The sequence below is a fragment of the Danio rerio genome, chromosome 20, assembly GCF_049306965.1.
Source record: "Danio rerio strain Tuebingen ecotype United States chromosome 20, GRCz12tu, whole genome shotgun sequence".
Classification (NCBI taxonomy): Eukaryota; Metazoa; Chordata; class Actinopteri; order Cypriniformes; family Danionidae; genus Danio; species Danio rerio.
In genome coordinates this window covers 25,955,419-25,983,341 of record NC_133195.1, presented here as the reverse complement: position 1 = coordinate 25,983,341, position 27,923 = coordinate 25,955,419, and the positions used below count along the sequence as shown (strand labels likewise).

General features: G+C 35.5%; 1 protein-coding gene across 51 annotated transcripts in view; it reads right to left on the bottom strand.

The window, feature by feature from the left end:
• The window catches only part of fryl (furry homolog, like), a 168,839-nt gene that overhangs the window by 40,751 nt on the left and 100,165 nt on the right, over positions 1-27,923 (bottom strand). For 16 of the 51 annotated variants that reach the window (XR_012395572.1, XR_012395571.1, XM_073932704.1 and 13 more), the window contains 30 exons: positions 26,086-26,187; positions 21,315-21,418; positions 21,059-21,167; positions 20,828-20,914; positions 19,351-19,522; positions 18,942-19,074; positions 18,744-18,851; positions 17,893-18,130; positions 15,559-15,723; positions 15,360-15,446; positions 14,972-15,240; positions 12,978-13,194; positions 12,748-12,872; positions 12,012-12,069; positions 11,844-11,935; positions 11,101-11,273; positions 10,855-11,015; positions 9,733-9,843; positions 9,498-9,652; positions 9,301-9,400; positions 7,305-7,473; positions 6,944-7,212; positions 5,424-5,564; positions 5,169-5,337; positions 4,863-4,947; positions 4,404-4,516; positions 3,079-3,229; positions 2,885-2,988; positions 2,615-2,797; positions 593-788 (listed from right to left, as the gene is read on the bottom strand). Coding sequence is in view for 37 of the 51 variants with exons in the window: in XM_073932704.1 (XP_073788805.1) it covers positions 593-788; positions 2,615-2,797; positions 2,885-2,988; positions 3,079-3,229; positions 4,404-4,516; positions 4,863-4,947; positions 5,169-5,337; positions 5,424-5,564; positions 6,944-7,212; positions 7,305-7,473; positions 9,301-9,400; positions 9,498-9,652; positions 9,733-9,843; positions 10,855-11,015; positions 11,101-11,273; positions 11,844-11,935; positions 12,012-12,069; positions 12,748-12,872; positions 12,978-13,194; positions 14,972-15,240; positions 15,360-15,446; positions 15,559-15,723; positions 17,893-18,130; positions 18,744-18,851; positions 18,942-19,074; positions 19,351-19,522; positions 20,828-20,914; positions 21,059-21,167; positions 21,315-21,418; positions 26,086-26,187 (4,346 nt within the window). In the remaining 14 variants the exon portion in view is untranslated. Of the gene's footprint in view, positions 1-592; positions 789-2,614; positions 2,798-2,884; positions 2,989-3,078; positions 3,230-4,403; positions 4,517-4,862; positions 4,948-5,168; positions 5,338-5,423; positions 5,565-6,459; positions 6,508-6,943; positions 7,213-7,304; positions 7,474-9,300; positions 9,401-9,497; positions 9,653-9,732; positions 9,844-10,854; positions 11,016-11,100; positions 11,274-11,843; positions 11,936-12,011; positions 12,070-12,747; positions 12,873-12,977; positions 13,195-14,971; positions 15,241-15,359; positions 15,447-15,558; positions 15,724-17,871; positions 18,131-18,743; positions 18,852-18,941; positions 19,075-19,350; positions 19,523-20,827; positions 20,915-21,058; positions 21,168-21,314; positions 21,419-22,531; positions 22,577-26,085; positions 26,188-27,923 lie in introns of all 51 variants that reach the window. The other 35 variants (XR_012395575.1, XR_012395576.1, XR_012395568.1 and 32 more) reach the window with 4 other exon arrangements.

Sequence of the window (27,923 nt, the reverse complement as noted above, 5' to 3'; positions counted from 1 at the left end):
AAACCAGAATTTAAAAATTAAAATCCCCATTTAAATTCCTCTTAAATTCCCATTTATTTTGTCTGGATTCTGCGTTTTATGTTTTAATACAAGTGTACATATATTTATAAAAATCTAAAGAAGTCAAATGTACCAAAATGTAACATTTAACTTGCAACAAAAAAACATAAAAGATAATTTAGGTAGGTGGTTTTGGAGAGCTTTGAGTTTTTGTGGCTTTTGAAGTATTGAAATAATGAAATGTTTTCAATAGAAGCTCTGTTGGTAAGTACATACAATAATTCCAATCTGGAAACTAAGTGAGGATCAAACAAATCCCAAGCGTTACACAAAGTGTATTAGGGAATTCCAATTAAATATACTAACATTTGGGTAAAAGTTTATTTTTTTCATTGTGGATTTACTTTTTCCAGATTAAAACTGATCCCAAACTGCAAACCCTAGCTCCTGGAATGAAATGTCTTCCTCATGGGCACAACAATAGTGGTTCCCATTAGACCCCATTCTTTCTATGCCAGAAGCACTCCATATAATGAAAGAGCAAAGCTAACAGCATTAATATGACACACGCTGGCCTTCAGCAGCCCCTCACCTTGAGCTGATGAACTCAATGAGGTTTTTGACCTTCTCGTCCTGCTCTGCTGACAGGTCCACCTCATTAAGGAGAGTAGGGGGGAGGTGAGGCAGGGCCGAGCTTCCCAGACTGATACTAGAGGATGTGGAGCTGGAGCTCAAGCCAGAGTCTGTCATAGGAGACGGCTGGTAGTCTGGCATCAGCTCTGTGACACCTGGGAGACAAATCGATTCACAATTAGTTCATTCTTAGTAAAGAATCCCTAGTTTTCCTTAAAATTGTTATTTCCCAAATGTCATACAATACATTGTACCCAAAGACTATGCACTGAATTTTGTAGCACAGTGGTTTCCCTACTGATCCTTTAATTTTATAAGCAGCAGTTAAAAACAAGCATATTTAAAAAGTTAAAAATATCAAAGGATTTCACATTGGCTTAATTAAAGAACAAAAATAACAGTGGTTGTACAAGAAGTAAAAAAAATTCTTTCCATCTATCACAATTAGTCATGGCTGCTGTAATTCTACATATATGTGGTCTTCTACAACTTGGTCTAATAGAAAAAAAAAACAAGTTAAACAATGCATATTTTTTGTAAAATAAACAAAAATAAAAGCAACTGATACGGTCAATTTCCCACACCTGTTGACTATATTAAGCTAAGATAATTACCTCTCAATTGCTCCTAACCCTAACCCTGCTCTTTATGACCCCTTTCACACAGTGATAACGGTAAATATCCGGAAAATTTCCGGAACGACTTTACCGGTAAATTCAAAAAAGCGCTGTTCACACAGGCGAGGACGTTACGGAATTTTTCCGGAAAAGAGCATTCACACATCCATTGCAACATGCCGGTAAATTCTGACATCATTAACCAGAAATGACCTCTAAACGGCTGCGCTTGTGTTTGTAAACATTTGACTACATTACAAACTCTTTGGATGGATCAGTATTGAGTACAACTCCAATGAAAACAAATAGAGGAACACTTTCGCATGTCGAGATGTTCATGATATGAGTGTGTGTTGGCGCTATGGGCGCTCACGGGTACACGCAAAGCTTGAAGGTAAACAAACAACGGATTATCATAAACATTTTATCGAAAATTATTTACACAGTTAGCATTAAGAAGGAACATAGAAACATTATCTGACTAACATCTAGCAGCTAAAGGTGTCTGGAAAAATATTCAAAGGCTTTTATTCTCATAAACCGCGCGCACGTGAATGCGTCTGACTGTTCTGATTGGCTAAAGCAGGTGTCTCACGTCAGCACGTTCTAGAAGTGGACGCGCTATTTCCGGCAATCTTCCTTCTGCATTCACACAGCGCAGCATTCCGGCAAATTGCCAGTAATGTTACAACTTCTTTCCGGAAAATAGCCAGAACGAATTTACCGGTATTTTCAAAAAGGGCCTGTTCACACATAAAACCTTTCCGGAAAATTGCCGGTCTGTATGTGTAAAAGGGGCTAATATTAATATAGATAAAAAACATATTGTATAATGATTAAACTCAATAAGAGATTATACAAAAATAAATAAATGAATAACTTATTGAATGAATCATTGTAAGAAAGAATGAATGAATGATTGAATGATAAAAAAAACTAATTTAAAACATTTATTTGATTGTTCAGTTTGATAAATAATTTAAAATTCCTTCCCAAGACAAATTTTTAAACATCCATCAAAGTAATATTGATAATTTTCAATAAAAATTAAAAGTTATGATTAGGTTTGTAGTTGTCAACTGAGGAGCCAGGGCCAATTAGGTAGCATCCGAAAGACGCTGAATAAGCACATAAAGTCCAGATGTCAACCAAAAATTTCAGATGCCAAACCAAATTTCTGTATATTTAATGACAAGCTTTTTATTATTAAAGACCATAAAGTAAATTTTTTATTTTTTTTTTGCAAATTAACTATATAAAAAATGTTATACCCAAATTAAGTAGCAATGTCATAATTCTAATAGAACTTCTAGAAATATTGTATGTTTGTGGTGGGAACTTTGAGTCAAAAAGGCAAAGAGCACCTGTGAGGTTAAACTCCTGAAGAGTGGGTTTGACGGTCAGAACTCTGGGTTCGTTCAGCTCACGGTTGCGAAGCAGTACAGACGCCAGTGACTGGACGCTGCTGTTGGTGCCCTGAACCACCAGCAGGTGAAGCAGTAAACGCTTGCAGTGCTCATAGACCTCTGGGTGCTGATGGTCAAAACCTACACAAACAATCATTATGTTATATTTAATGTAGCACAATCTAGTGCTAATGCTTTTTATAAACAGTATACGTGTGTATGTGTTACCTATGAATATGGAATGCAGTAGCAGATGAAGGTACGCGCTCCATTCCACTTTTACCCCATGGTCTACAATGAGGTCCGTCAGCAAGATCACAGCGATGTTACATCTGAAAAGGAATGAGAATGTGTTGTCAGAGGTCCGTGGTTAAGAAAAACAACACTGAATCCATATAAGACACAGTGAGCAGGTTTTTTACCTGTGCAGGGAGACTCCAGGTGTGGTGGTTTCAGGCAAGTAATCGACCAGTGGTGACCAGCAGCCGCCAGTGGGTGGAAACGGTAGGGGCTCTGGCCGGTTATGGTCCATTACCTTCAGACGCCAGTTAGCATAGACAGGCATAGAGTCACCTAGAGGGAGTAACCACATGTTATTAATGTCGAAAAGCTTAGAGTTGCACTAAGATTTTATCCTCTTGTTAAACAAGAAAAAAAAAGTTTGTTATGCTCACTAATAGTAGATGTATTTAATCCAAAAATACATTTAAGCAGTAATAATTTGACCACCAGTGTTAAAATAATGGAATGACACACGATTCTTCAGAAATCGTCTTATGTGGCATGGGTATATTTTTCGCAATAGCCTACTGTAAAATATACAGTATTGCTAAAAGAAATAATAAATTTAGGTTTAAGTAAAGATCATGTTTCATCAAGACATTTTGTACATTTCCTACCATTAATAATATCAAAACTCAGTTATTTTGATTAAATACAAATTTTGGATAAGTAGATTTCATTGTTAAGCATTTTAAAGCAATTTTTTCAGTAATAAGATTTTTTAACCCTTAGATTTTCAGATATTCATGTAATTGTATCTCTGCACAATTCTGTCCTATTTTAAGAAACCATACATCAATAAAAAGCTTTATTATTCATGTGATGTATAAACCATAGACTAGGGGTGTCCAAACTCGGTCCTGGAGGGCCGGTGTCCTGCATACTTTAGTTCCGACCCCAATTAAACAGCAGAACCAGCTTATCAAGCTCTTTCAAGGTATACTAGAAACTTCCAGAGAGGTGTGTTGAAGGAAGTTGGAGCTAAGCTATGCAGGACACCGACCCTCCAGGACCGAGTTTGGACACCCCTGCCATAGACCCTTATGTGGTCGCAAGGTTTTTACGCTTATATGATGCCCCAGAAACATTTACTATTATTATTTTCATTATGATAAAAAAAGTTATGATACTAAATGCATTCATGAAAAACATTATATAACTACATATTATATTATATAACTAAATATATTATATCAACTTCAATGAAAATACATTTTAGCATTTTTTCTAATAGCATTAATTTCACAAGATTAGAGATGTCTTTACATCCTTGCTCAATAAAAGTTCTAATTTCTTAAAAAAAAAATTTAATTACTTAAATTAAATTGTACGAACAGTAAAAGGAGTGGACACGCCATTTATTGTCAAGCTGTCCACTCAGTTTAGTTGATTATACCTTTAAGATCCACATATTTTTCTCTGCCTTCACTTATCATAAAGATGAAAGTAATGCTAATGTACTCACTCTTCTCCTCCTCATAGGATCCTCCTGAGCTACTACTGTAGCGGGACTCCAGTCGATGGTGCTGTCTGTTCAGATTACTGTTCAGACCAGTGTAGATATCCAAATGAGTGTAACTGCATAGAGATACAGAAAGTTTTATCCAGGTTACACTTAACAACTCCATTACTTTAGAACTATTTACATAATGTTTTTTAAAAAGCACCAAAACAATTGAGCAGCCATAACCATAGCTGATAAACATTTCATGGGTTTTTTTTGTAGGAGTTAATGCTATGACTTCCCGTTTTATGAAGGTTATTTTAACCAATTTATTAAAACAGGCTAGCAAAATTGGACTAAAAAAGATCATTCTATGCTTGGTGTAAATACAAATGTTTCAAATAAATAAATAAATAAATAACAAATAACAACAACAACAACAACAACAAATAATAGTCTTTTATCAGGTTTAACTCTAACCTGTCCTCAATGTTGGAATCTTTGAGTTTGCTGTCATGGTGTCCATCAGGTCCAGGTACCATGGTGTTGCTACTGGAGGCTGTACCTGAAAAAGGCAAAAATGTAAACGAAATTACAGTAAAAATGTGACTTTTTGACATTTTCCAGCAAACTTTCTTTAATCTTTTGTTTTCCTGGACTGTATTTTTTACATGCGTCTATCAAGAAAGTCCATTAACAGTCAGATTCCTTATCTTATTAGCCTTAATCTCATTGCACAAAGATCATGCTGTGAAACATATACAGTATGATAAAAGTGGTTTGTACCTGAGGTAACAGAAGGGATCTTGTAGGAGGAAGTAATGCGGTAGTAAGGTGGGTTGTCCATATGAGTGACAGCTGAGGACACTGGGTCTGTTAGCTCCAGCTCATACATTAACTCCTCCAGCAGCTGCATCGTCTTATCCCTGCCCAGATACACCACCACACGCTTCACCTGCAGAATATCAGGAAATAAATTTAGTTATGTTTCTCAGGTATTGAGATTCTTGTTTCTGATTGACCAGTATAGGTGTCACTCACGTAAGGCAGGAGACTGGGTTCACTGTTGACTCCAGACATGCTGATGAGGAAGTGCAGGATGATCTTCAGATTTTTGGGCCAGCTGTCAGCTAAAGTGGTCCAGACATTTTCAATTTCTGACCATGCAAACTCATCGCCATACTGTAAAATCAGACCATATGATGATTATCAAAATGTATGCAAATAATAAATGCATGCCTTGCGTGAAACGTCTGTTAATGAAAACCCAAAATAATATCTTAACCTCCACAGGTATACAGTAGTACGAGCAGTGTGAAAAGTGATAACAGATAACCCAGGATGCCATTTATCCATGGTTTAGGAAGAGCCAGGGTTAACAATTTCAAGTGTGAAAAGACCTGAACTGTGAAAATAATATAATCCTCAAAAATATCAAAAGTTTTTGCAATACTATACATATACATTTTGGACAAAATGCATAAAATGATGTATAAATGACAAGATGTACAGCGGGTAAAAGAATAAAATAAAATAAATAAATGAATAAATAAAAGAAGAAGAAAAAGTCAAAAATTTTCCCAGAAAACATTTCTAAAGGTGTTGTTTACTTGAAATTTTCACCAGATGTCAGTAACAACCAAAGAAATGTATGCATATAAAAAAATCAAAACTAACTAGTTTAGAAATTAAATTGAAATGACACACGGAAAAAGTATTAAACACATGAAGAAAGGTAGGTGTAAAAAAGGCATGGAAAGCCCAGACAGCAGCTGAAATCTCTACCATATTAGAAAGCAACCCTGTCCCTCACCAGTGTAAATTGATATTAGCTGCTTCAATCCTAACAACCACAATACCAGGATGATGAAATGAAACCAGGGTTGTCATTCCAGTAAGACCATAATCCCAAACACAGCCAAGGAAGCTCTCAAATAGTTGTAGAAAAGAAAAAAAGCTGCAAGAATGGGCCAAACAATCACCTGAATCCAGTAGAAAATAAGAGCTAAAGTTCATAGTTGATAGAGACCCACAGAAGACTCTCAAGTATTGGGGAAAAAATTTTAAATCATCACACCTGAGCACTGCATGACATTCCATTCTCCATACAACAGGCGTCTTGAAGCTGTCATTACCAAAAAAGCCTTTTATACAAACTATAAAATACATTTCTTTTATTGGTATGTTTGAGTTTTTACCAAAATCAGGTACAATTACATGTCAGCAGCACCTTCAGAAATATATTTATCGGAAACTATCATGACATGTTCAATACGTATCTTACCCGCTGTATATATCCAATATGTATGCAAATGTGTAACATGTATAAACATGTCTTTAATAAATGTTTATTGTTACAATAAAATGTAAAAGAAAGAAAACAAGTCTAAAAATATTCTACTATATAGAAATATAATGACTCTTAATATATGGACTCTTTCTAGACCAAAAATTTGTTTTTTTATTTAAAGTATTGTGTATGTAAAACTGTGTATGTGACAAATAAAATTTTAATTTTACAGGTACAGCAGAAACCCTGCATCACCGTATGAAATGTATACCTTTGCAGTCATGAACATGAGATTGTTGAGGATCATAGTAGTGGCATGCGGTGAGCCCCAGCCCTCTCCTTTCAGCCAGCGACGGCTGTTCACCATCATCAGCTCTCTCTCGTGAGCATCCTCCTCTTCCTCTGCAGATGAAGGCTCCTCTTGACGCCGAACTGAAGGCTTGAAATCCACCAGCTCCACATTGTTCATCCAGGGTAGCAGGTAATGCAGCATCACCTGTCGGCCACCAGGGTGTGCTGTCTGGATTCTCTGACTCACCTCTAAGTAAAAAACACACAATCTCATTGGTGAAACTCTATTTTGACTCACATCGCTCTGTCTGTGTTCGATTTATTCAGGGTTTTGCATTCACCTGAGAAGATGGGAAGTGTGAGTTCAGGGTAAGTCCTTGCCAGTTCTTCACTCAGCTGGTAATAGGAAACTGAGTACAGATGTGGGAGAGGAGATGCTGGAGACAAAACTCCATCAGTGCGCTGGATCTCCAGTTTATGGGCGTAACGAAACAGCTTTGGCTCCAGGATCTAAAATAAAGTAGAAACACATTTACACTCACTACAGTTTACTTTAGTTTAGACATAAACTGATTTCCTTTTGCAAAGCTCTTTGCTGATTTTTTTTCTGTAGGTAAGAGTAAACAGAGCTAAAGGCCCAACTTTAAAGAGTCCAACCAAGTAAAGCAGCAATTTTTTTTAATATATAGGCTGGGCCATTTTTATGGATACACCTTAATAAAATGGGAATTGTTGGTGATATTAACATCCTGTTTGTGGCACATTAGAATATGTGAGGGGGCAAACTTTTCAAGATAGGTGGTGACCATGGTGGCCATTTTGAAGTCGGTCATCTTGGATCCAACTTTTGTTTTTTTAATAGGAAGAGATTCGTTTGACACTTCAAACTTATTGGGAACTTCACACAATAGACAATTGCCTTCAGATGACCCCAAAGATAAAAGTCTAAGGGGGTCAGACCTTGGGGGCCATTCAACTGGCCCACGACGACCAATCCACTTTTCAGGAAACTGTTCATCTAGGATTGCTCAGACCTGACACCCATAATGTGGTGGTGCACCATCTTGCTGGAAAAACTCAGGGAACGTGCCAGCTTCAGCGAATAAAGAGGAAACCCATCATCATGTAGCAATTTCAAATATCCAGTGGCCTTGAGGTTTCCATTGATGAAGAATGGGCCCACATTCGTTGTTGTCTCTGATGAGAAGTTACAAGATGTGCAGCACCCGAAACTACGGATACTGGAAGCCTGTGCTGGGCTGCTGGCATTTCTCCAGCTGTGTTTTGGTACTCAGTCTAATTAAGGAAAATTTTGAAACTGCATGTAACTTGCAATAAAACAGTTATCTGGGTATGGCTAGTGTTATTGTAATAACACTAACACTAAACAATAACACTGAACTTTGTCCATCTTTTAAGCTTCTTTTAATGTTTAAGAAAATATGATGATAAAAGATTTAGCCATTATTGTGCCATGAACAATGAATGATAACATATTTTTTTCCTTCATATGTATGCTATACATTATATGTATAAGAACAAAGAAATAAAATAAATCAATTAATACTGTTAGATTCCATGGTGTTTTGAATGTATTGTGTTTGGTTTCTTTTCTTTCTCTCTCTCTGTTACCTGTTTCTTAGCTAGGTGTGGACGAGTGGTGGTTGATTGATTGCACCTGCTGCTCGTTGCCCTGCAAACTTAAAAGCTGACCAGTTGCAAGCCACATTGAAGCTTGCTTCCAGAGTGTGGCCTCTCTCGTGCCTGGTTGTTTTGTGCAAGTGTATTGTTGCTGTGGTGGTTGACTTATTCAAGTTAAAATCTGTTGTAAAACATTCAAAACTGCTCAAGATTTGCCACTAAAACTTAACTTTGTGTGTGGAAGCTGTAGGAAGGTGGGTGCCATTTTATTTCTAAAACCCTTTGACTCTTTGCTCATGGTAATGTACATTCCTGTACATTTCTGGTGTTAATTTAATTTGACTTCTTTTCTCCCTAACTAGCTAGAGTGTACTTTTGTTTGTTGTTTTGGCCTTCCCCCTCCTGAAGCCCATTTTAGCCTCCCAGTTTTGATTTATCATGGTACATTTTTGTTAACCAATTCTTTAACTGAATTTTGTGTGTTGTGGTAAAGGCAGGACACTGATCCACACTAACTCCAACCAACTTTTCACTATTCCTCTCACTCCTAGACACTTAACATCAGGGATGTAACACTGAAAATATAGGAATACAAAACCAAAAAAAACATTTTTATTTATTATTATTTTTTTAACCCAATTGTGCTGTTATGGCTTCCTTTGACTGAAAATAATAATAATAATAATTTCCACGGACCTGCAATAGCTGCATTGCAACCTCATAGATGTCTCTGGAAGAGTCTGCAGCCTTAAACAAGATGAGATTCAGCAAAACCACAGTGTCAAACTGATAATCCCTGCAAGACAAAAACATGCACACATTGTTCAATAAACCAACCTTTTTACTGTCACGAATTCAGTCACAGTTAATATTGTAAACCTTGTAGTATATACCTGTTGTGAAAGACATTTGCAATGGCTCTGAAGCACCCTGCAGCAACCCTTCGCGTGCCAGTATAGCAGCGATCCACTGCCCAGAACATCAGATTACTCTGATCTGGGTTCAGTTCTAATAACAACATCACCGCCTCACAACCCAACTGATGCACCTGAGCACAAAGACAGACTCATCACAGTTAATAACAGTCGACCGGTTAGTGATACTAATCTGACTGGAATAAAGTTATACCTTCCGGTCTTGAGAATCTAGAATGTTGTCCAGCCACTTATACAGATACCCATCAGAGGACAGGCCGACGTTATCAGCCACTGGACCACAACACAGCACCGCAGACATGGCCTGTACACACACGCATCATATTCAGACTCTATGATTGTGACATAGTGGTGCGGCTTCATATTAGAGCACTACAGTATAATTAAACTTAAAAAGGTTGCAATCTCAATTTAAACACCCACATGATCTTAACTAAAATAAATAATCCTATTTTTGAACTTCAACAATCACAACTGCACATTCAAATCTGTGTGATACCAAGAGAGCAACTGTAATGTATGGTTATGAAACTGCTTCAGTCCTTATTCTTTGTGATCAATGCTATTTAATTATTATTTCTTCGATACAAACAGTATAATAGTCATAGAAATACTAGGACACAACATAGCATGCCTTTCTTAATGTTTGTCTTGATTCTAGTACAAATGTCTAAAAACTCTTTAAAAAAAAACAGAATAGATTGTTTTATTTTCCGAATAAAACTCAATATCAGTAATTGTTACCTTACAACATGCAAACTAATCTGCCTGTTGATTTTGCTAACCCTAGTGGGAGATTAAAAGTGTTTTAAGGAAAAACTGACTTAATTTATAATTATTAAGTCGATATTTTTCTGCATTCCCAAATTCTTACAATAGTATAAATACATCCTATTATAAATATTTTTACAATATTTTTACTTGTCTAGAAAATGCTTCTTGATTTAAGAATTTAGAAATTTGTACTAGACAAAAGACAATAATTTTGTAAAAAAAATGTATTTTTTGCAGTGGATAACGGATTATAGTTTAGATATAAACACTTGTTTATAGTTTAATCAAAAGCAATGTTTGGAGGCAAATCAACATTTCAAATAATGGTTGTAGCAGTTACAATGTTACGACAATAGGTGGCGCCAAGCAACCATCAAAAGTGTATGTCTCTATTTCCTTCAAAATAATTTCTAAATATTTTCTTATTCTTATGAAAATAATCAGATTAATCTAGATATAAATTGCATATTTAAATAAAATAATAATAGATATATTTTTAAAATAAGCTCTACATCATATGTGTTTCGTCATGAGCATGTACCTTCAGTGCGCAGTACTGGTGCCTGTTGATCTGCATGTTGCGGTCACTGTATCTGTCCAGCGGTGTGAACATGATGCTGAAGGGTCCAGCCCAATGACTGAAGAGCATGAACAGACTGTGTCTCAATGACTGCTGAGGGAAAATACTCCTCCTCTGATGCACTGCACAAACCCAAATAGATAATAACAATCAGTGAACATGTCTTATCAGTTATTAACAAGTCTAAAAATGACTGTAAGCATGTACCTGGTACATTTTGGATGATATTGGCCACTAGTGCGCTGAAGTGAGAGCGGATGTCTCTCAGCGTGTCTGAATCTTTGTCGTTCTCTGCCTCCAAAAGCTGTCGGGTGAGATCCACGTACTCTAGTAAAGTGCTGTTCAGAGAGTGAGACTCGCCGTCCAGACCACCACTCACCCTGCGCAGACAACACATAAAAAATAATTACTAAAAATTAATTTATTTAAACTAATACAAAATTTGTTGTCTTCTTATAATTATTTTCTATTAAAAATGCATTGAACAAATGAATAAACTGAATAAACACTTTAAAAAAGGTTTTAATAATGTTAGGGTTAAAAAAATTATGATAGCAAAGCTAAACTTTCATCTGCCTTATCTTTAGTCTTATACAGTGTGCAGAATTATACTTTTTTCTGGATTCTGTTAAAGTGACTTTTTTTTTTCTTTCTTTGGAAAAATAATGAAGTTATATGATTTCAAGTCTTTCTGTATAAAATTATTTAAGTGTTCACACTTGTGTTCGGTTCATTAAAACGCTTCCATCTCAAATTTGGAGCATTCTAAACACACAGATTGCTAAAAAGATCCAAAGTTAAGAATGGCATTGTTTTGGACATTCATTAAGCTCATTCTCAAAATACATTGTAAGTCATTAAAGTGGGGAAAAAAAAAAAAAAAAAATTCTTATTGAACTTTTGAACTTAACCGTACTCTATATGTGAGCACATGCATGTGTGAGACTCACGTCTGACTGATGACTCCCGAATCGGCCAGTAGCTCAAAAATCCGGACCAGCTGGACTCTGAGAATGTCACGACGCCGGCGTCGTTTCATGTTCTGCAGAAACAAAATATTTACCCATTGTCTTTATATTTAGTGCGAAGTGCTGAGCTGTGCTGATTGGCCAACTCACCTCTGGCCTTCTCTCAAGCGCCTCTTTGATGATGGGGTTTAACTCCTCTAAAAGCTCTCTGTAAGACACATCACAGGATTAACTGCAACTCCACACACACATAATTGCATAACAGAGCTGATGTTATAAAATATTATTATTATTATTTATATATACAGCTTTGGAAAAGACAACTTGGAAAGTCTGTTTTTCCGGATTTACTAAGTAAAGGTTTAAGTAAAATGTTTGTTTTATTCAAAAATAAATTTATTCTATTTATTTTATTATTTTAGATTTATTATATAGAAAATATGCATTTTTTAAATTAATAAAAAATTTATAATTAAATATACTGTCACTTAGAGTAATATTACTTTTTTTGAAAATGATAATTGGTCAAAATAACAAAAAATATATATATATATATTGTATGCAAAAAAAACACTAAATATAGAAATAGCCCAAGATATTTTAAGAATAAACTAAATAAACATTTTTATTATTACAATAACTATAAATAATAACTATTTACCCAAAACTAGAAATTGTAAATACAAATAAATTGAGAATTGTCAATAGGTCTCTTAATTTAGCTTGGAGCTATATATACACATACTGTGTAACATGAAGTAACAGACACCTATATCAAGTGATGCATTTGGTCATCATGATATCTCTGAACCACTTATGAAGTCTGACCACTTATCACTGGTCTCATTTACACCAAGTAATAAGCTCCATGTCAGCTAAGACACACCTGAAGGCAACAGGGTTGGTCCGGCCAAGCCCCAGGACAAGAGACTCAGTGATGTCCATACTCTCTGAGCGCATCATGGGAACCACATGCTTGAACAAGGAGGAAGGGGACGGAATGCTAATGATCTGCACAAACACACAGAGAGACTCGTGTACACAAACAATGTTCATCATTTACAATGTTAATTATACTATCTGAAATAGAGGTGCTAGGTTGCTTTGACCTCTGACCTTTGAGTCGTAACAGTATCCGCTGTCTGGAGTAGATGCCAGCGTCTCGGGTGGGGAACAGCGGACAGAGCCGGGGGCAGATGAGGAGGAGGATGAGGAAGATGAAGATGAAGAGGTGGCAGAGCTGCAACACAGGATTAGGTAGTTCCTCCAAAGCCCCACGTATGAGTCGCTGCTGCTGCTCATGCTGTTCACCTTCTTGGCATTAATTGGGCTGCTGCAAGGGTCAAAGGCCACACAGCAAAGTTCAATTCCACCCATTATAGCGAAACAGTTTATTTTAAGTATAAAAATTTAATAATAAAAATTATTAAATTATTTCCAGGTAAACCACTTCATTAAAAATGTCTCAGACTGGAATTTGTTATGCACTCAAATGTTTAGTAATAGCTTAATACATTATATCAAGATAAACGTAGCTGCTTATGTTTCGGAATGCAGCCATTGGAGAGAGAGAATTTTGAGTTTATTGCCATATCAGCTTGTCATGGCAAAAAAAGGATCAAGTTTACCACATTTTATAAATACACATTTCTAAAAGTATAAAAATATTCTAACATGTAAAAGTCATCAACAGCAATAATAATGCAAGATAAAAATACATAAATAATAATAATAATAATAATGATAATATATATAATAAAAAAAAAATCTAACACTGTTTTTTAAGGTTTACTTTTGATAAAAATTGTACAATTTTTAGAAGGATTCACATAAAAAATATTTCATACAAAGTCTCTCCAGATAAAAAATGGTTGTCTAATAACATTAAAAATAGGGCATTTGACAAAAATATGTTTAACAGTTCGGTTTCTGTTGCAATATTGACATTTTGGGGGTTCTTCTGCTTTGAGTAAAAGTTCATGTGTGAGTCTAGTGTGTCCGATATGGCATCTTTTGTAAAAAAAAATCTCATCATGTCTTGAGTAAAAAAAAAAAAAAAAAAACCTTTTGTTCCTATTTCATGATGGATTTCAAAAAGTTTATTTTTTGAGCACTGATCCCATTTTGCTTGCCATTTGTTAAAAATGTTGCCTTTTATTAGTGGCTTTAAAGTCAAAGTTGATGCAGTCATAAACCAATTTTTTTATTAAATAAATCGTGAAGGCCTTGCAACGCTGCATATCTGTTGCATGGAACAAAACCATTTCAATTTCAATATGTGATCTGCATATATTGCCTTAAGATTTCTATATGTGGGACCTCGTGATGAGCCTGTACTTTCACATTTGAATAAATGGAGTGTGCCAAATGAATCCATGATCTCTTCAATTCGCTTTCCTCTTTTCCTCTTTGCCATGATTGGCAGTTTTGAACAAATTATTTGAACAATTGTTTCCAATTAATCACCAATTAAGAAAGGGGCTTGTTGCCCCTAATTGTGTTTTCATTATAATATACACTACCGGTCAAAAGTTTGAAGTCATTTTTTTTTTCATTATTAAAGTATTATATAAATGATTTTGTTTATCAAGGCAGGATTTATTAAACATTAAAAACAGTTAAATTGTTAAATATTAATAAAAAAATTAATATCTGCTTTCTTATTGTATGTAGTTTCAAATTAAATGATTACTCCAGTAATTATTGCTTTTATTACTATTACAAATAATAATAATAATAATAATAATTATTATTATTATTATTAGCGTGATTTCTGAAGGATCATGTGACTCTGAAGACTGGAGTAATGAAGTTGAAAATTCATCATTAAAATTCATCACTGAAATAAGTTATTAAATTAAATGATAATCTACTTTTGAACAGTTATTTTATAATGCAATAACATTTCTCAATTTTACAATTTGTACTGCATTTTTGATTAAACAAATGCAGCCTTGGTGAGCAGGAGAAGCTTATTTTAAAACATTTAAAAATCCTCAAACATTTGACCAGTAGTGTAAAACGTTATATTATATAAAACATGACCCATGTATGCATTTATATTTTCCCCCATTACCCTGCAAGAGGCAAATTTGAATTTAAAAACATACTTGATGTCAACTTGTGGAGATAGGAGCTGAAGGCGCGTGGAGGCAAAGACCCAAGCATAGCTCAGTGCAGAGGGGCAATGCTTGGGCAGGTTCTCTTGCCGCAGGTAACTAGACAGACTGATGACCCAGGGGTCCTGACCTTGCGTCACATGGGCAAACACCCAGATGTGGGAGGGGCTTACGACATCAAACTGATGGCTGATAGGAGACGAACTCCACTCTGCCAGAGTCTGTAAGTCTATTCCACTGGGACAATACAGCAGACTTGTCTACAGCAAAAAGGGGCAAAAATATGTTAATTTTAAAACAATGTGCCATTTTTATTATTATTTTTTTGTTTGAATTGTACACAAACATTGAAAATACATACTGTTTCACATTTCCCTACCTGATCAGCCCCAGTAAGATGAATAAAGCTCTCAAGGACTGAAGCACTCAATCTGTCCATCACGTCTATAGCCAGCTCTTCATCTCCCTGAGAAAGAGGAAAAACAAAGATAAAGACGAAGCAATAAATTTGAAGAGCAAACAAAGGAGGTCATGCGATGTGGGAGAATAACAGGAAGTTATGCAGGGAGGATGGTTACCTTGGCAATGCCGAGGGCCGTGTGCAGCGATCGGACCTCTTTGAGAACGTTGACAGCGAGTCTGCGTGTTGCAGGTCGACAGCTGCACAGCACCACCAGAGCCAGACCCTCCACCACATGCAGAACTGTCCAGAGAGGAGATCGCTCCAGAGGGAGAGACGGGCTCTAAAACAGAAACAAACAAAGGTAAAACACAAGCTAAAATGTATGATATGCTACAAGAAAAACTTAAAATAAGAAAAACACAAAGCATTCAAAAGTTTAAGGTCAGCAAGTCTTTTAGACGTTTTTAAAAGAGTACAATTTTGTTTTTGTTGTTTTCATGAAAAGTCCAATAATATTATTACCATTTAAAATGTTTTCTTTTTTTAATAAACTTGAAATTATTTATGGTAAAAACAAATCATTACTCCAATCTTCAGAATTAAATGATTCTATTTAGTAATCACTTAAATATGCTCATAATTGTGCTCAAAGCATTTATAGTTTACAGTGAGGAAAGCCATACTGCCTAATTGTTGGGGGATTTTTGCATTTTACATTATATAGATGAATATAGAGTTTGATGAATATAGAGTTGATGAATATAGAGTATAGAACAGTGTTTTTGTATTATAAAAGTCTGTACGATCACTTATGATCAATTAAAAAAATACTTTATCATAACATGCTTTATAAAAGCATACGTTTTATTACATTAAATAAATACTGCAAGTAAATAAATAAATATTGTTGGATAAAATCAGGGAAATGCAACTCCTCTGCTTCTATATATTTATATTAATTTCTTTTACACCTTTTTAGAAAATGTTATGCTTAAACATTACATTACATAAACATTACATTACATTATATGCTGTTTTAGTTTGTAAGAAATACCTTATCTTGTTTGTACAGTAATTGTTAGCTACAGTTGAAGTCCTGTAGCCCCCCTGTTTATTTTTTCCCCAATTTCTGTTTAACTGAGAAGAATTGAACACATTTCTAAACATAATAGTTTTAATAACTCATTTCTAACAACTGATTTATTTTATCTTTGCCATGATGACAGTAAATAATATTTGACTAAATATTCTTCAAGACACTTCTATACAGCTTAAAGTGACATTTAAAGGCCTAACTAGGTTAATTAGGCCAACTATGCAGGCTAGGGTAATTAGGCAAGTTATTCTATATTGATGGTTTGTTCTATAGACTATCGGAAAAAAAACACAGCATAAAGAGGCTAATAATTATGACCTTAAAAAAGTTTTAAAAAATGTAAAACTGCTTTTATTCTAGCCTAAATATAACAAAAAATCTCCATAAGAAAAAAATGAAAAATGTTTTAAAAAGAAAAAGAAAAAAAAAATCTAAGGGGGTTTAATAATTCTGATTTCAACTGTAAATGACTGCCCTTAAAAAGGAGGATCGAATGTTAGACTGCCTATAGCACCGATGTGTGCATGTTATGCGTGTGTGGTTCCACACCTAAACTTAAATGGACATCAGCAATCTTGGTTAAGTTTATTAAAGTTCAGAATAAAATTGGGAAATTCCAACTTACATCAGTCAAAATGACGTCAATAGGAGCATAAAATAGTAAGGAGGACTTTTCCATATTGGCCACGGAGAGCATCGGTACCCCCAACTCTTAGAAGCCTGAGATGCTCAGTGCCGACTACATCTTTGACTGAAACACTGTTTACAGTGTTTTGTACTTCAATGCTTGAGAATTTTGCCTTTCAATTTTGTTTAGTATTTTAAAATGTAACCAATAAAAGAAATATAACTATAAGAAATATAATGTAAATGAGTTTTAAGGAATTTACTTGACCTAACATGACACCAATAAATAATTAGATTGTTTAAAGGTGTTAAGATGAAAGTGCACATCAAGAAACATATTATTGTATATATTGGTGAATTAAATTTAGTTTACTATTGACTTTCATTATAGAAAATAAAAAGATGTTTCTCAAATGATCTTTTAGGATTTTAAGTTTGTTTTCAAAGCCTAAGTCTATTTTTGTTATTGACCATATTCACGTAAAAATGGGCGCGTAAAAGTCTTTTTGGCTCAAACTTTCACGTTCACTTCCATTGATTTTTAGACGTGAAAAACAGCTCGCTATGCAGCTTTATGTTATCTTTGCGTATTATATGTTTATTTTTGTTTTTTATATAGTTATGAACACACTTTTTTTGACTGTTTTCTGGGGTTTAGTATTCCTAGTAATTTCTCTCATGGGCGACTGAATCAGAAGATCTCGCAAAAACGAGTGCACCTCCGCATTCCATAATAAGGTCAATGTTTTTTATTAAAAAAGCAACACATTTGTTGTATGTTTGCACCTGTGAATCATGGCAGCGGTTGCTGCTCTGTACCGCCTGTCTCCACTGTGAGATGAGCTGCAGCAGCATCTTGACAGCGTTATCCAGTAAAGTGGGGTGAACATCAGTCACCTCCCTCACTATGAAATACACAAAACCAGACAACACGTCTTCTCTCCAGTCCGGGAAGTCCACCATCAGAGCCTGCAGAGTGGTGAACGCCAGACCACGCAGCTCCTCATCCATGTGGATGGTCAGTCTGGAAGGGTGGGACAAACAAAGAGTCACGCAACGTTTACCAAGTACAATAAATAAACACTACGCATCATCACTTTAATAACAGCATCATCGTCGGTAAAAGCGCAGAAAGGTCAAAGAGCTGACAGATTTATGTATGTATATATATGACTACATGTCATTATGACTTCACAGGAAGTCTGACTCATATTGTGGTTATTAATCAGGAAGTCTTACATTTATGGAAATTAGAATGCCAGATTAGTCTTTTCTGAATAACTGAAATTCTGTATTTGATTAATATCCATAAATAAACACTTTGCATGAGAAAACATTAAAAGAATGAACATTTGCTGTTAATTTACTCACATTCAGGCCATTTGAGAAGTATGTGACCTTTCTACCTTTGAAAAAAATGTATTAACAGCAAACTGTCATCTTTGTATGAACTACCCCTATAAGTTTCTTTAAACATTGATGATCCTCATTACAAAATGCTTGTGTTATACGCAATTAGGTTGTTTGAGAGCCTGTAAAGTATAAATAAATGTATTAAAAAACAAGTGAATCACAAAAAGGCTGGATTTTTCGTGAAGTGATGAATGAGAGTTGACATGAGGGTCACAGGTCATTACTTGGCCAGTAGCTCAATGAGATCCTGTCTGCTCATGCCGTCTGGGATTAGCCTGGGAATGGCAGCTACACATGTCCGGAATAGATCAATCTTCGGCTTACGCTCCCCACTACAACAAATAAACGGCACCATTATTTTTCATACCATTTGGAAGATTTTGATTATACTTAATAGGTCAATAAAACCTCAAGAAACTAACGTGATCATGTCTTCTGGTTCTTTGTTAGACATCTGAACATTAGTCATGCTCATGGATCGTCCCACTTCTTTATCCAGGTGTCTAAGAATGTTATCCAAGGCCTTCCGAACCTGAGGGTAATATAGAGACATACCTAGACAGACAAGCAGACACAGAGAAAGATCAGCTTAGTTCACACAAAATCTAGTAGAAGAATGGAAAAAGATAAAATAGGTCACATACAGAAGCATTTCCTCAACCTCTAAACAATGAGGCAAGATAAATACAGAACTCATGACAGGCGCTCAATGCGTTTTAATTTATTTTTTATTTTTTTCTCTCTAAAAACTTTATTTGAAGATAGCTAAAACAAACAAAAAACAACATGGGGCTAATAATTTTGCTGTGTTGTAACAGCAAGGTTCCATACCGATGACCTTGGCTTCCTCGTCAGTCAGGGTGGTGTTGAGGAAGATCTTTTTGACCCGCAGTGTGTTGCCTGAGGGCAAGATGACGCCTGTAGTGGGCATAGGTGGTTCGCCATCTTTCTGTTGCAGGCTGTCAGCTATCACCAGAAAGGCCCGCAGACCAATATTCATCCTCTGAGAGAGAAAGACAGAGAGAGTGATAATTAGCTGTGATGTTCATCTTTTTATGAATAACAATCATTCTATAACAGTTAATGTAATCATACAAAACAAATCTCACAATATATATATATTTTTTTCTTTATGAATTTATTTCTAATGAAAACACATGAAATGTTTAACAGCCATATTAAAGTGTTACTAAAGTAACACTAAGTAACAATGAATAGTACAATAGAACTATTATGCTGTGTTCACACCAGACGAGGCATGCGCGAATAAATCGCGCTATTCATGTGTTAATAGACGCGTCAACATTTTGAGTTGACTTGATTTATTCACGTGTGCCTTTATCTTCAAATTCGATTTCCATTCACATGTCAAATTCGCTTTATTCGCACGTCAAATTCAATTTGCTTCATTTGTGCATCAAATTCGCTTCATTCACGCGTAAAATTCAATTGGCTTCATTTGAGTGTCAAACTCGCTTTATTTGTGAGTAAAAAGAAATTTGCTTTATTCACGTGTAAAATTAAATTTGCGCGTAAAATTCAATTAGCTTCATTCAAGCATCAAATTTGATTAATTCGCGCATCAAATTCGCTTCATTTGTGCGTCAAATTCACTTCACAAAAGACACAGATTTGCGTCATGGGCAGGGCTTCATTTGTGCGTCAAATTCACTTCACAAAAGACACAGATTTGCGTCATGGGCAGGGCTTCATTTGTGCGTCAAATTCACTTCACAAAAGACACAGATTTGCGTCATGGGCAGGGCTTCTGTCTGCCCGCCGACTCTAGCTTCGTTTCTCATTCGAGTGTCAAATTCGCTTCATTCGTGCAGCAAGTTTGCTTCAAATTCGATTTCGATTTATGCGTCAAATTTGTTTTAACCACGAATCAAATTCGCTTTGATTCCTCCAGTGCATCAAATTTACTTTATTCGCACGTCAAATTCGCTTAATTCGTGTATGAAATTCGCTTCATTCATGTAATAAATTTAATTAATTCACGCATCAAATTCACTTTACAATAAAAACGGATATGAGTCATGGGCAGGGTTTCGTGCCGCAGGATGTCTATTCAAGTCTTTGCATTGACTTAACATGTAAATTACTCGCGTTTGACGCTTCAGCCACATCGGATGTGAACGACATTAGAATGGAACTATTTTAAACAGCCATGAATTGTTTTAAAAAAAAAAGGTATAGTTTAAAAAGTTATACTTATTTGGTAAATTTCTACAATTTTATAATAACATTTAATAATGATTTTGTAAAATCCTAATAAAAAAATTGCATAGTGTATGTCTTTACACACCTCTGGATTTATGGTGAAGGTCTTGTGAGACTTGCCCACACACAGCAGGTCATAGATGATCTCTTTCATGGCAAAGTCAAGCCTTTCCTTTATAAAGGAAATAAAACACCACAAAATGTCACTTATAAAATCCCAAAACAAAGTCGATACACACAAAGGAAGGAAAAGGCACATCGAAACATAATAAAGGGCTGAAACTGAACCTATAATATATTCTGAATGGACTTTTACCTGAGCGATAAACTGAATGATCTTAACAAAGATGTTAAGAGGTGTGTCCCTGGGCACCACACTGCGAGAGCCCTTCGGGAAAAGTGCTGTTACAATACTGAGGAGCCGACTGTAAAGGAAAAAAAGAGATAATATGAAATATTACCTGCATACAAACAAGAGCTGTCTCTCTCAAATAATGGCATGTTCGTAGTTAAGTGTTTTCCTCTATTCTTAGTGTATGAGCATTTAGGTTTTCTGTAGGGTTGCGTCTTACCTCTGTGTAGTTGTGTTACTCTCACACTTGATCCTGATGATGTAAACCCAAAGCAGCCTGTACAGAGACTCCAGTGCTACACGAGACATTTTGGGGTCTTTGTTCTAGAAAAAGTGAAGAAATAAAACTCTAAGACAACAAGAAGTCATGACATGAGCTATAGACTCAAAACCAGTGACGTCAAGTAGCCCTAGTGATGTAGCCAGCAAAAACTCTATCCCAAACAAGCAATAACAAATGAACCCTTTGCCACCTTCATTCATAAACAGCTGCTGCTTCATCATGACTGGAGATCAATAGTTCTTGCTGCTTACGATGAGTTAATGAGGAATATGACGCAACGGACTCCATTTATAGGCCAATAAGTGCCGTAATTTCTGCTTTAACTGCATTGATGCACAGAGAGATGACTCATAAATCGGCTGTTCAGCAGAAGCAATGGATGATGAAAGAGGGATTCATAAAAACTCTGCTAATGAATCTGCGATTAACACATCATGGCGCGTCCAAATCGAGTCACTGACTAAGCAATTGTCTCTCTCACACACGCACAGCTAATCAGACTGCAGAAGAGAATAAGCAGGGTGTAATGATCTACACTGACTACAGGGGGCGATATAAGTGCATGTTTTGCAGCAGCATAAGGACAGTGTCACTATAATTGAGGATCTCTAGTGTTTTTTAGCAAGAGATGCCAAGTCTGTATGCAATTATCTGGATTTTTTCCTCCTCTCTCGCCTAATGGGGAACATTTAAAATATTTATCTAGGTAAATTAAATGTTAAACAAACCACTGCAAATGCACTCCAAATGCAAACTCCTCCAACCTCTACAACAGTATCAAGGCCATAAAAAAGTAAATATTTGATGATTTTCCTAATTATTTCAATAAGCACAATCCAATTCGATTGCCGTTTTGCCCTAATATTAAAGTTTAGGTTACAATATTAACCTTGGCATAAAATAAATACGTATGTTTTCATTTTGCTTTGAATGCCAGTGAGTGCGTTTTGTCCAAAACTGATGCCGACTCTGATAAAACAAGCCTAAGACAGTGATCACTGATATGATAAAGTCCACATCTCCATAAATTACTAAACGTTTCCTCTATGGACAGGACAAAAGAGCCAGCAGTCTCAGGAAACCCATGTGGAATACAGGTCAGTCACATGACCTCTCAGGGGCGGGACTGTAACCATGGAACCATGGAAACTCACCTGCAGGGTCTCAATCTGCTTACGGATGCTGTTGTTTGACGGCATCTGGAGCCAATAAACGTGCAGGGGGGGAACAAAAAAGATGACAAAGGATAGGGGGTGATGGTGGGGAAGACATGCAGGTTAGATAAAGAACAAGAGACAAACTTAAGAACAAAACAAAAAGCTTTGTGCTACAACAACAGCAAAAACAAAACATGCAAAACAAGGTGCAGGGTTGCTTGGGATGTAATACTTCAGTGTCAGATTCTCTACAGAATCAGCACAAGTATTTCAAAGTGTATCTATTCTTTAACTATGGAATGAAAATAATATAATATATAATAATAATATTTGATTAAAAATTTTATTTTATATATTATTAAAGTTTTTTAGCTGTTTATATTATTAAATGGGTGATGTGCTGATGAAGATGTTTCAGATGGGTGAGAAGACAAAAAGCAGGATTAAAATAATAAACCATCAAACAATAATAAACAAAAACACATCAAAATAAAACAAATAGTAAAAAAGAAAGATATAATAATAAAGATTTTAAAGAGTCCCTATTATGTGTTAATGTGTTATTATTTGAAAATTACCTTCCATGCAGTGTGTAACAAAGCTCTAATAGAAGAAGTGAAATATCCAGCTAAGGCTTAAATCTGAAAGTGCGCCGTGTTAAAAACTATTGATTCATCTATAAAAGAGTTGACTCATAGGGGTTCAAATGAATCGCTGCTGTAACGAGTCTTTAGCCATGTCGTCGTGACGTCGATACAGAACTCAAGCCCCACCCATTTGTTGTACGCGCAGACCCAGGAAAATTTAAACCCCCGGCTAGGGTTGTAACAATATACCGGTATGACGGTTTCCCACGATTTGAACGTGCACGATTATCATACCATGAACAATTGCATATCAACGGTTTTAACCCTTAAAGACCGAGACAGCCGCCCGCGGCTAAAAATAAGTATTGCTCTTAAATGTTTAATAACTTTTGATCCGCTGATCCGATTCATACAATTCAAAGATTGGCATAAAGAAGAGAATCTCAGCTTTCAAGTGCTGTATCACATAACATTCGCGGACTTTCAGAGGCTCCGGCATCAGTGCGGTTACGTCATCAACATTTGACAACGCTGATTTGACAAAGAAACGCTCGTCACTGTGTCTCCGGACAAATCAGACATGATACATTGATGCATTGTCCCTCCTCCATGCCCAGATTGGTTCAAACTCGCTATATCACAACCAATAAGCATAGGTTTCGCTTTTGTTTGTGGACCAAGCTTTTTGAACAACACGGAATGAGAGATAGGAATACATTTATGCGCGGCTGAATAAAACGCAAAAAAAAAAGTTTTGCATGAAATAATTCTCATACTAAGTACTTTTGCATGCACAGCAGCACAGAAACATGACAAAACAGTGACACAGCAAAGACGAACTGCTGCTCTTGCTGTTTTCAAAAGACGCAAATGAAGATGCAGCTGTTTGTCTGCATTGCAGACAACCATATCCATATCCATATCCACAGACAACCATATCCATGCTGGCACATAAAACCTAAGGATGTTCCATATTGAATCTAGTTTCGTTATGTAACTATTTATAGTATAGTAACTATTTATATCTATTTTTTACTGAGGATTTGCACCATGTTTATTTGGACTTTATTTGGACTTTGACACATTATTTATTATTTTCTTATTTTTATTTGTTCATTGTAAGTGGTGTTGTTTATAGTAACTAAAAATATATTATTTGGAAAAAGTCAAATTTGCTTCACTGTTCTATTATTTTGTAACATTTGTAACATACCGTATACCGCGAAACCGATGATTATCATACCGTGAAAAATTCATACCGTTACAACCCTACCCCCGGCCCTGTCCACGAACACTGTAGAAAGAAAAAGGAAGAAATAACAAAACGGGAGGGTGGCGGGAGATGGATCAGAAATACGGAAGACTTCTGGGAAAAATTGTTTGGCAGGAAAAATCACACATACACTCTGCCTTCTTCAAAATGATTGATCAGCCATGGTGAGCATTTCTATCTGTCTCATGCTTAATGCAGTTGACCAATCACAACACACTGGATCATGTGACCAATCAGCGCAGATTAGCATTACACTAAGGAGGGGTTTGGGAACAAATGAATCGCTGAACGAATCATATGGGAGTCGTTGGGATAATAAGGTAAAAATAAATGCATATTATAAGACACTAAAAGTGTTTTTTGACCAAAATATGACTCTTTTTAATACATAATTGGGACTCTTTAAAAATAAATAAATAACTAAATAATAACAAAAAAACAGACTACGTCACAAAGACAAAAACAAAGCATAAATAGAAATAAAACTAAATAAAAACATGAAACAAAATTAAACAAGACAAAAACCTTACAAAAAAAAAATCAACAGAACAAATACAAAACAGAGAAGAAAAAAAAACTTAGCAAGATTAGTACATGCAAATGTATGATTTAAAGCGTGAGTGATTATGAAGATTTTACTCAGAGTAGTTGCCATGCATAACTTAAGCAAAGGAAAACCAGGCTTCAAAAAATAAATCTGGCATCTCTCTGACTAAAGTCTTTCAGTCAGGGAAGACAAACTACAGCAGGGTTAGAAGCAGACAGGGGAACAGACAGACAAGCAGAACTTTAAAGGGAATCCATGGATCAATCGGGAGAAGAATTTTCCACCACTGAGACTACAAATCCCATAAACCTAGATTCGATTGGCTAAAGCCATTACACCAGACCACTGAGGAAAACCTCTGATCCTGAAATGTTCAAATGACTTTTTGAGAAGAAGCAGTCTAAAGTGGATTAGAAGTAAGATTCACACTAGTCTAATTCTGATCCAGTCCTGATCTGGATTAATGGTAAGTGGGGAAAGGATTTAATCAGCACTGCAGGGAGTTACATAAAGTTTGATCACTCATTAACAAAATCACCACCACCTAATCAAAGCATCACAGATCGATCTTCAAGATTCACATGATAAAGTGGCACAGACCGCAGGGAAAATGAATCACTGTGGAAAGGGAATTATAGGAAACCAAAAGAATCACATCCTGGCAGCTGAACCGACGACAACAACACAACGTGGACGAGCACAAACACACACATTTCAAGATGTGATTGAGACAGAGTGGATAAAACAGTCATAATCAACCGAACAATACAAGCAAGAAGCATTTGACAAGTCTTCTATAACACCACACCTTACTCTAAAATTACGTAACCAAACCAAGCCATTTAACAAGCAAATTTTTAAAATGATTCACCAAACCTGCCTCCAGGCTTCAGAATGTTTGTATCAACAGCACACATTGTTTTATGTATTCGATTTTATAAGTATTAAATATTTGACAGAATTTGGTAGGATATGCAGAAAGACGGAATGCTTGGGATATGTACTGTAGCTACTTTAGTAATTTGTAGGCAGCATTTTTCATGGTGCCGTTTGTGAGAAGCTGTCAGCTCCAGTGATTTTGTTGCAGGTTGTCACTAAGCTAAAGCAATGGCTCAGCGTTCATTCTGCAGTTAGAAAATGTTACCTTTAGGTGAGAAAGGCAGTTCTGAAGAAAGATGTGCCAGTTATTGAGGAAGAACTGCTTCTGACTAACACACAGCAGACATGTGACCAAGGGATACAATGCCTGGAGAGAGACAGAAAACAAAAAGAACACTGTGACAAATTTGACATGTTTGAATATTGAAAAAACTGAAATGAACTGGTGTGAACTTGATATTTCAACACTAATACTAAGAACTGTCTTGAGTGACAAATCGTGGTAGAATGCATGAAAAATCCAACTTTGCCATGAACAGGAATATTTCACATTTTAAAATACATTTTAAGAGAAACAAAGTAACTTTAAATGGTAATAATATTCCACAAGATGACATTATTGTACTACCTTTAATGATACAAACATACACTTGCAGATCATAACAGGCATTTAAAATTCAAGCTTTTAAAAAGTAGAATATTGTGTGTATTAAGGTGATGCAAAAATCAGTTTGAATAAAGACAATCTATCAGAAAATGGACAAGCACACTACATAATTATACTATATAAGTGTATAAATACTATATACACCAGGGATGCCCAAACTTTTTGGTATCAAGGGATAAAAACCAAATCGGATTGAGAGCCGTGGGCCGAAAGTAAATACATTAAAGTTGCCGTGGGTAATTTCCTAATATATTTCCTAATATTTCAAATAAATAGAAAACATTGCTTTAAATCGTATCAACTAATGCAGTATAACTTTATAAATGAGAACTTACTGCGATAAAAACAAAGTTACCTTTATATTACAGTGGAGTTCAATGCTGAATGCTCAAGCAAAAAATGACTTGATTTGCTCACCAAAGGCTTGGTCGGGTGACAGTACATTTAAACAACATCTTATTAATTTACACCATTTATTTGAAACATTTAGTTTCAGTTAGCTTTTTACAATAAAAAAAACTAAGGGTTATATTAAATTTGAATTGACTGAATCTAGAAACCATCCCCATCACCTCCCTCTCTTATCAGAATGAGTAGCGGCCAAATCAAAGGATCCTTGGGCCCTAGTTTGGACATTTCTGATATACAATATTTAAATGTTAATTTAAATTTGCAGGTCTCTGCCAATAGTTTTGCCTGCATCTATTAACCACTTACTGTCTAAGCTTTTAAATACCTGCAGTAAAGTATTAGGAGTAAAAGTGCCGAGGTTATCCTATTTGTTTGAAATTCAGGTGAGATTAGATTAGATTATTCATGAGATTACATCTGATATATCCCATCCTTTTTTTGATTCTTTTCAAATCTTTACCTCAGGATCTCGGTATAGGGTTCCTTTGGCAAGGCACACACAGATTTAAATTTTCATTTGTTCCTTGTGCGATTGATTTGCTAAATTTTAATGGGAAGAGGTAGTTGCTGATTTTATTAATGTTCAATGTTTGTCTTAAGTGTGTGGTGTGATATATGTGTTGTAAATCTATTACGCTGCAGAACAAATCACCCCTAAAATAAAGTTTACAGTAACAGTATTATTCCCATAAAATACATAGTCATAAATGCATATGAATATTTCTAAACCTTTCCTTTCAAATGTTAAATGTGTGTGATCAATATTTTAAGTTCTGTGCTCTTGTCAAATTATCATCAATAACAAAATGCTGAAATGACCAGAGATTCATTTTGCAGATTCAGTTACTTTAATTGGAATTTTAACAGGAGTGAAAGTGCTCAAGTCACACCAAACTAAATGTGTCATCTCAACAATAAACGCTTGATGTCAAAATGTTGAAAATATTAAAATAACATTATGCAAACGTGTTACACATAGATCAGTTGTGTAAGTGAAACTGAAATTACTGACAACTCATTTCAGC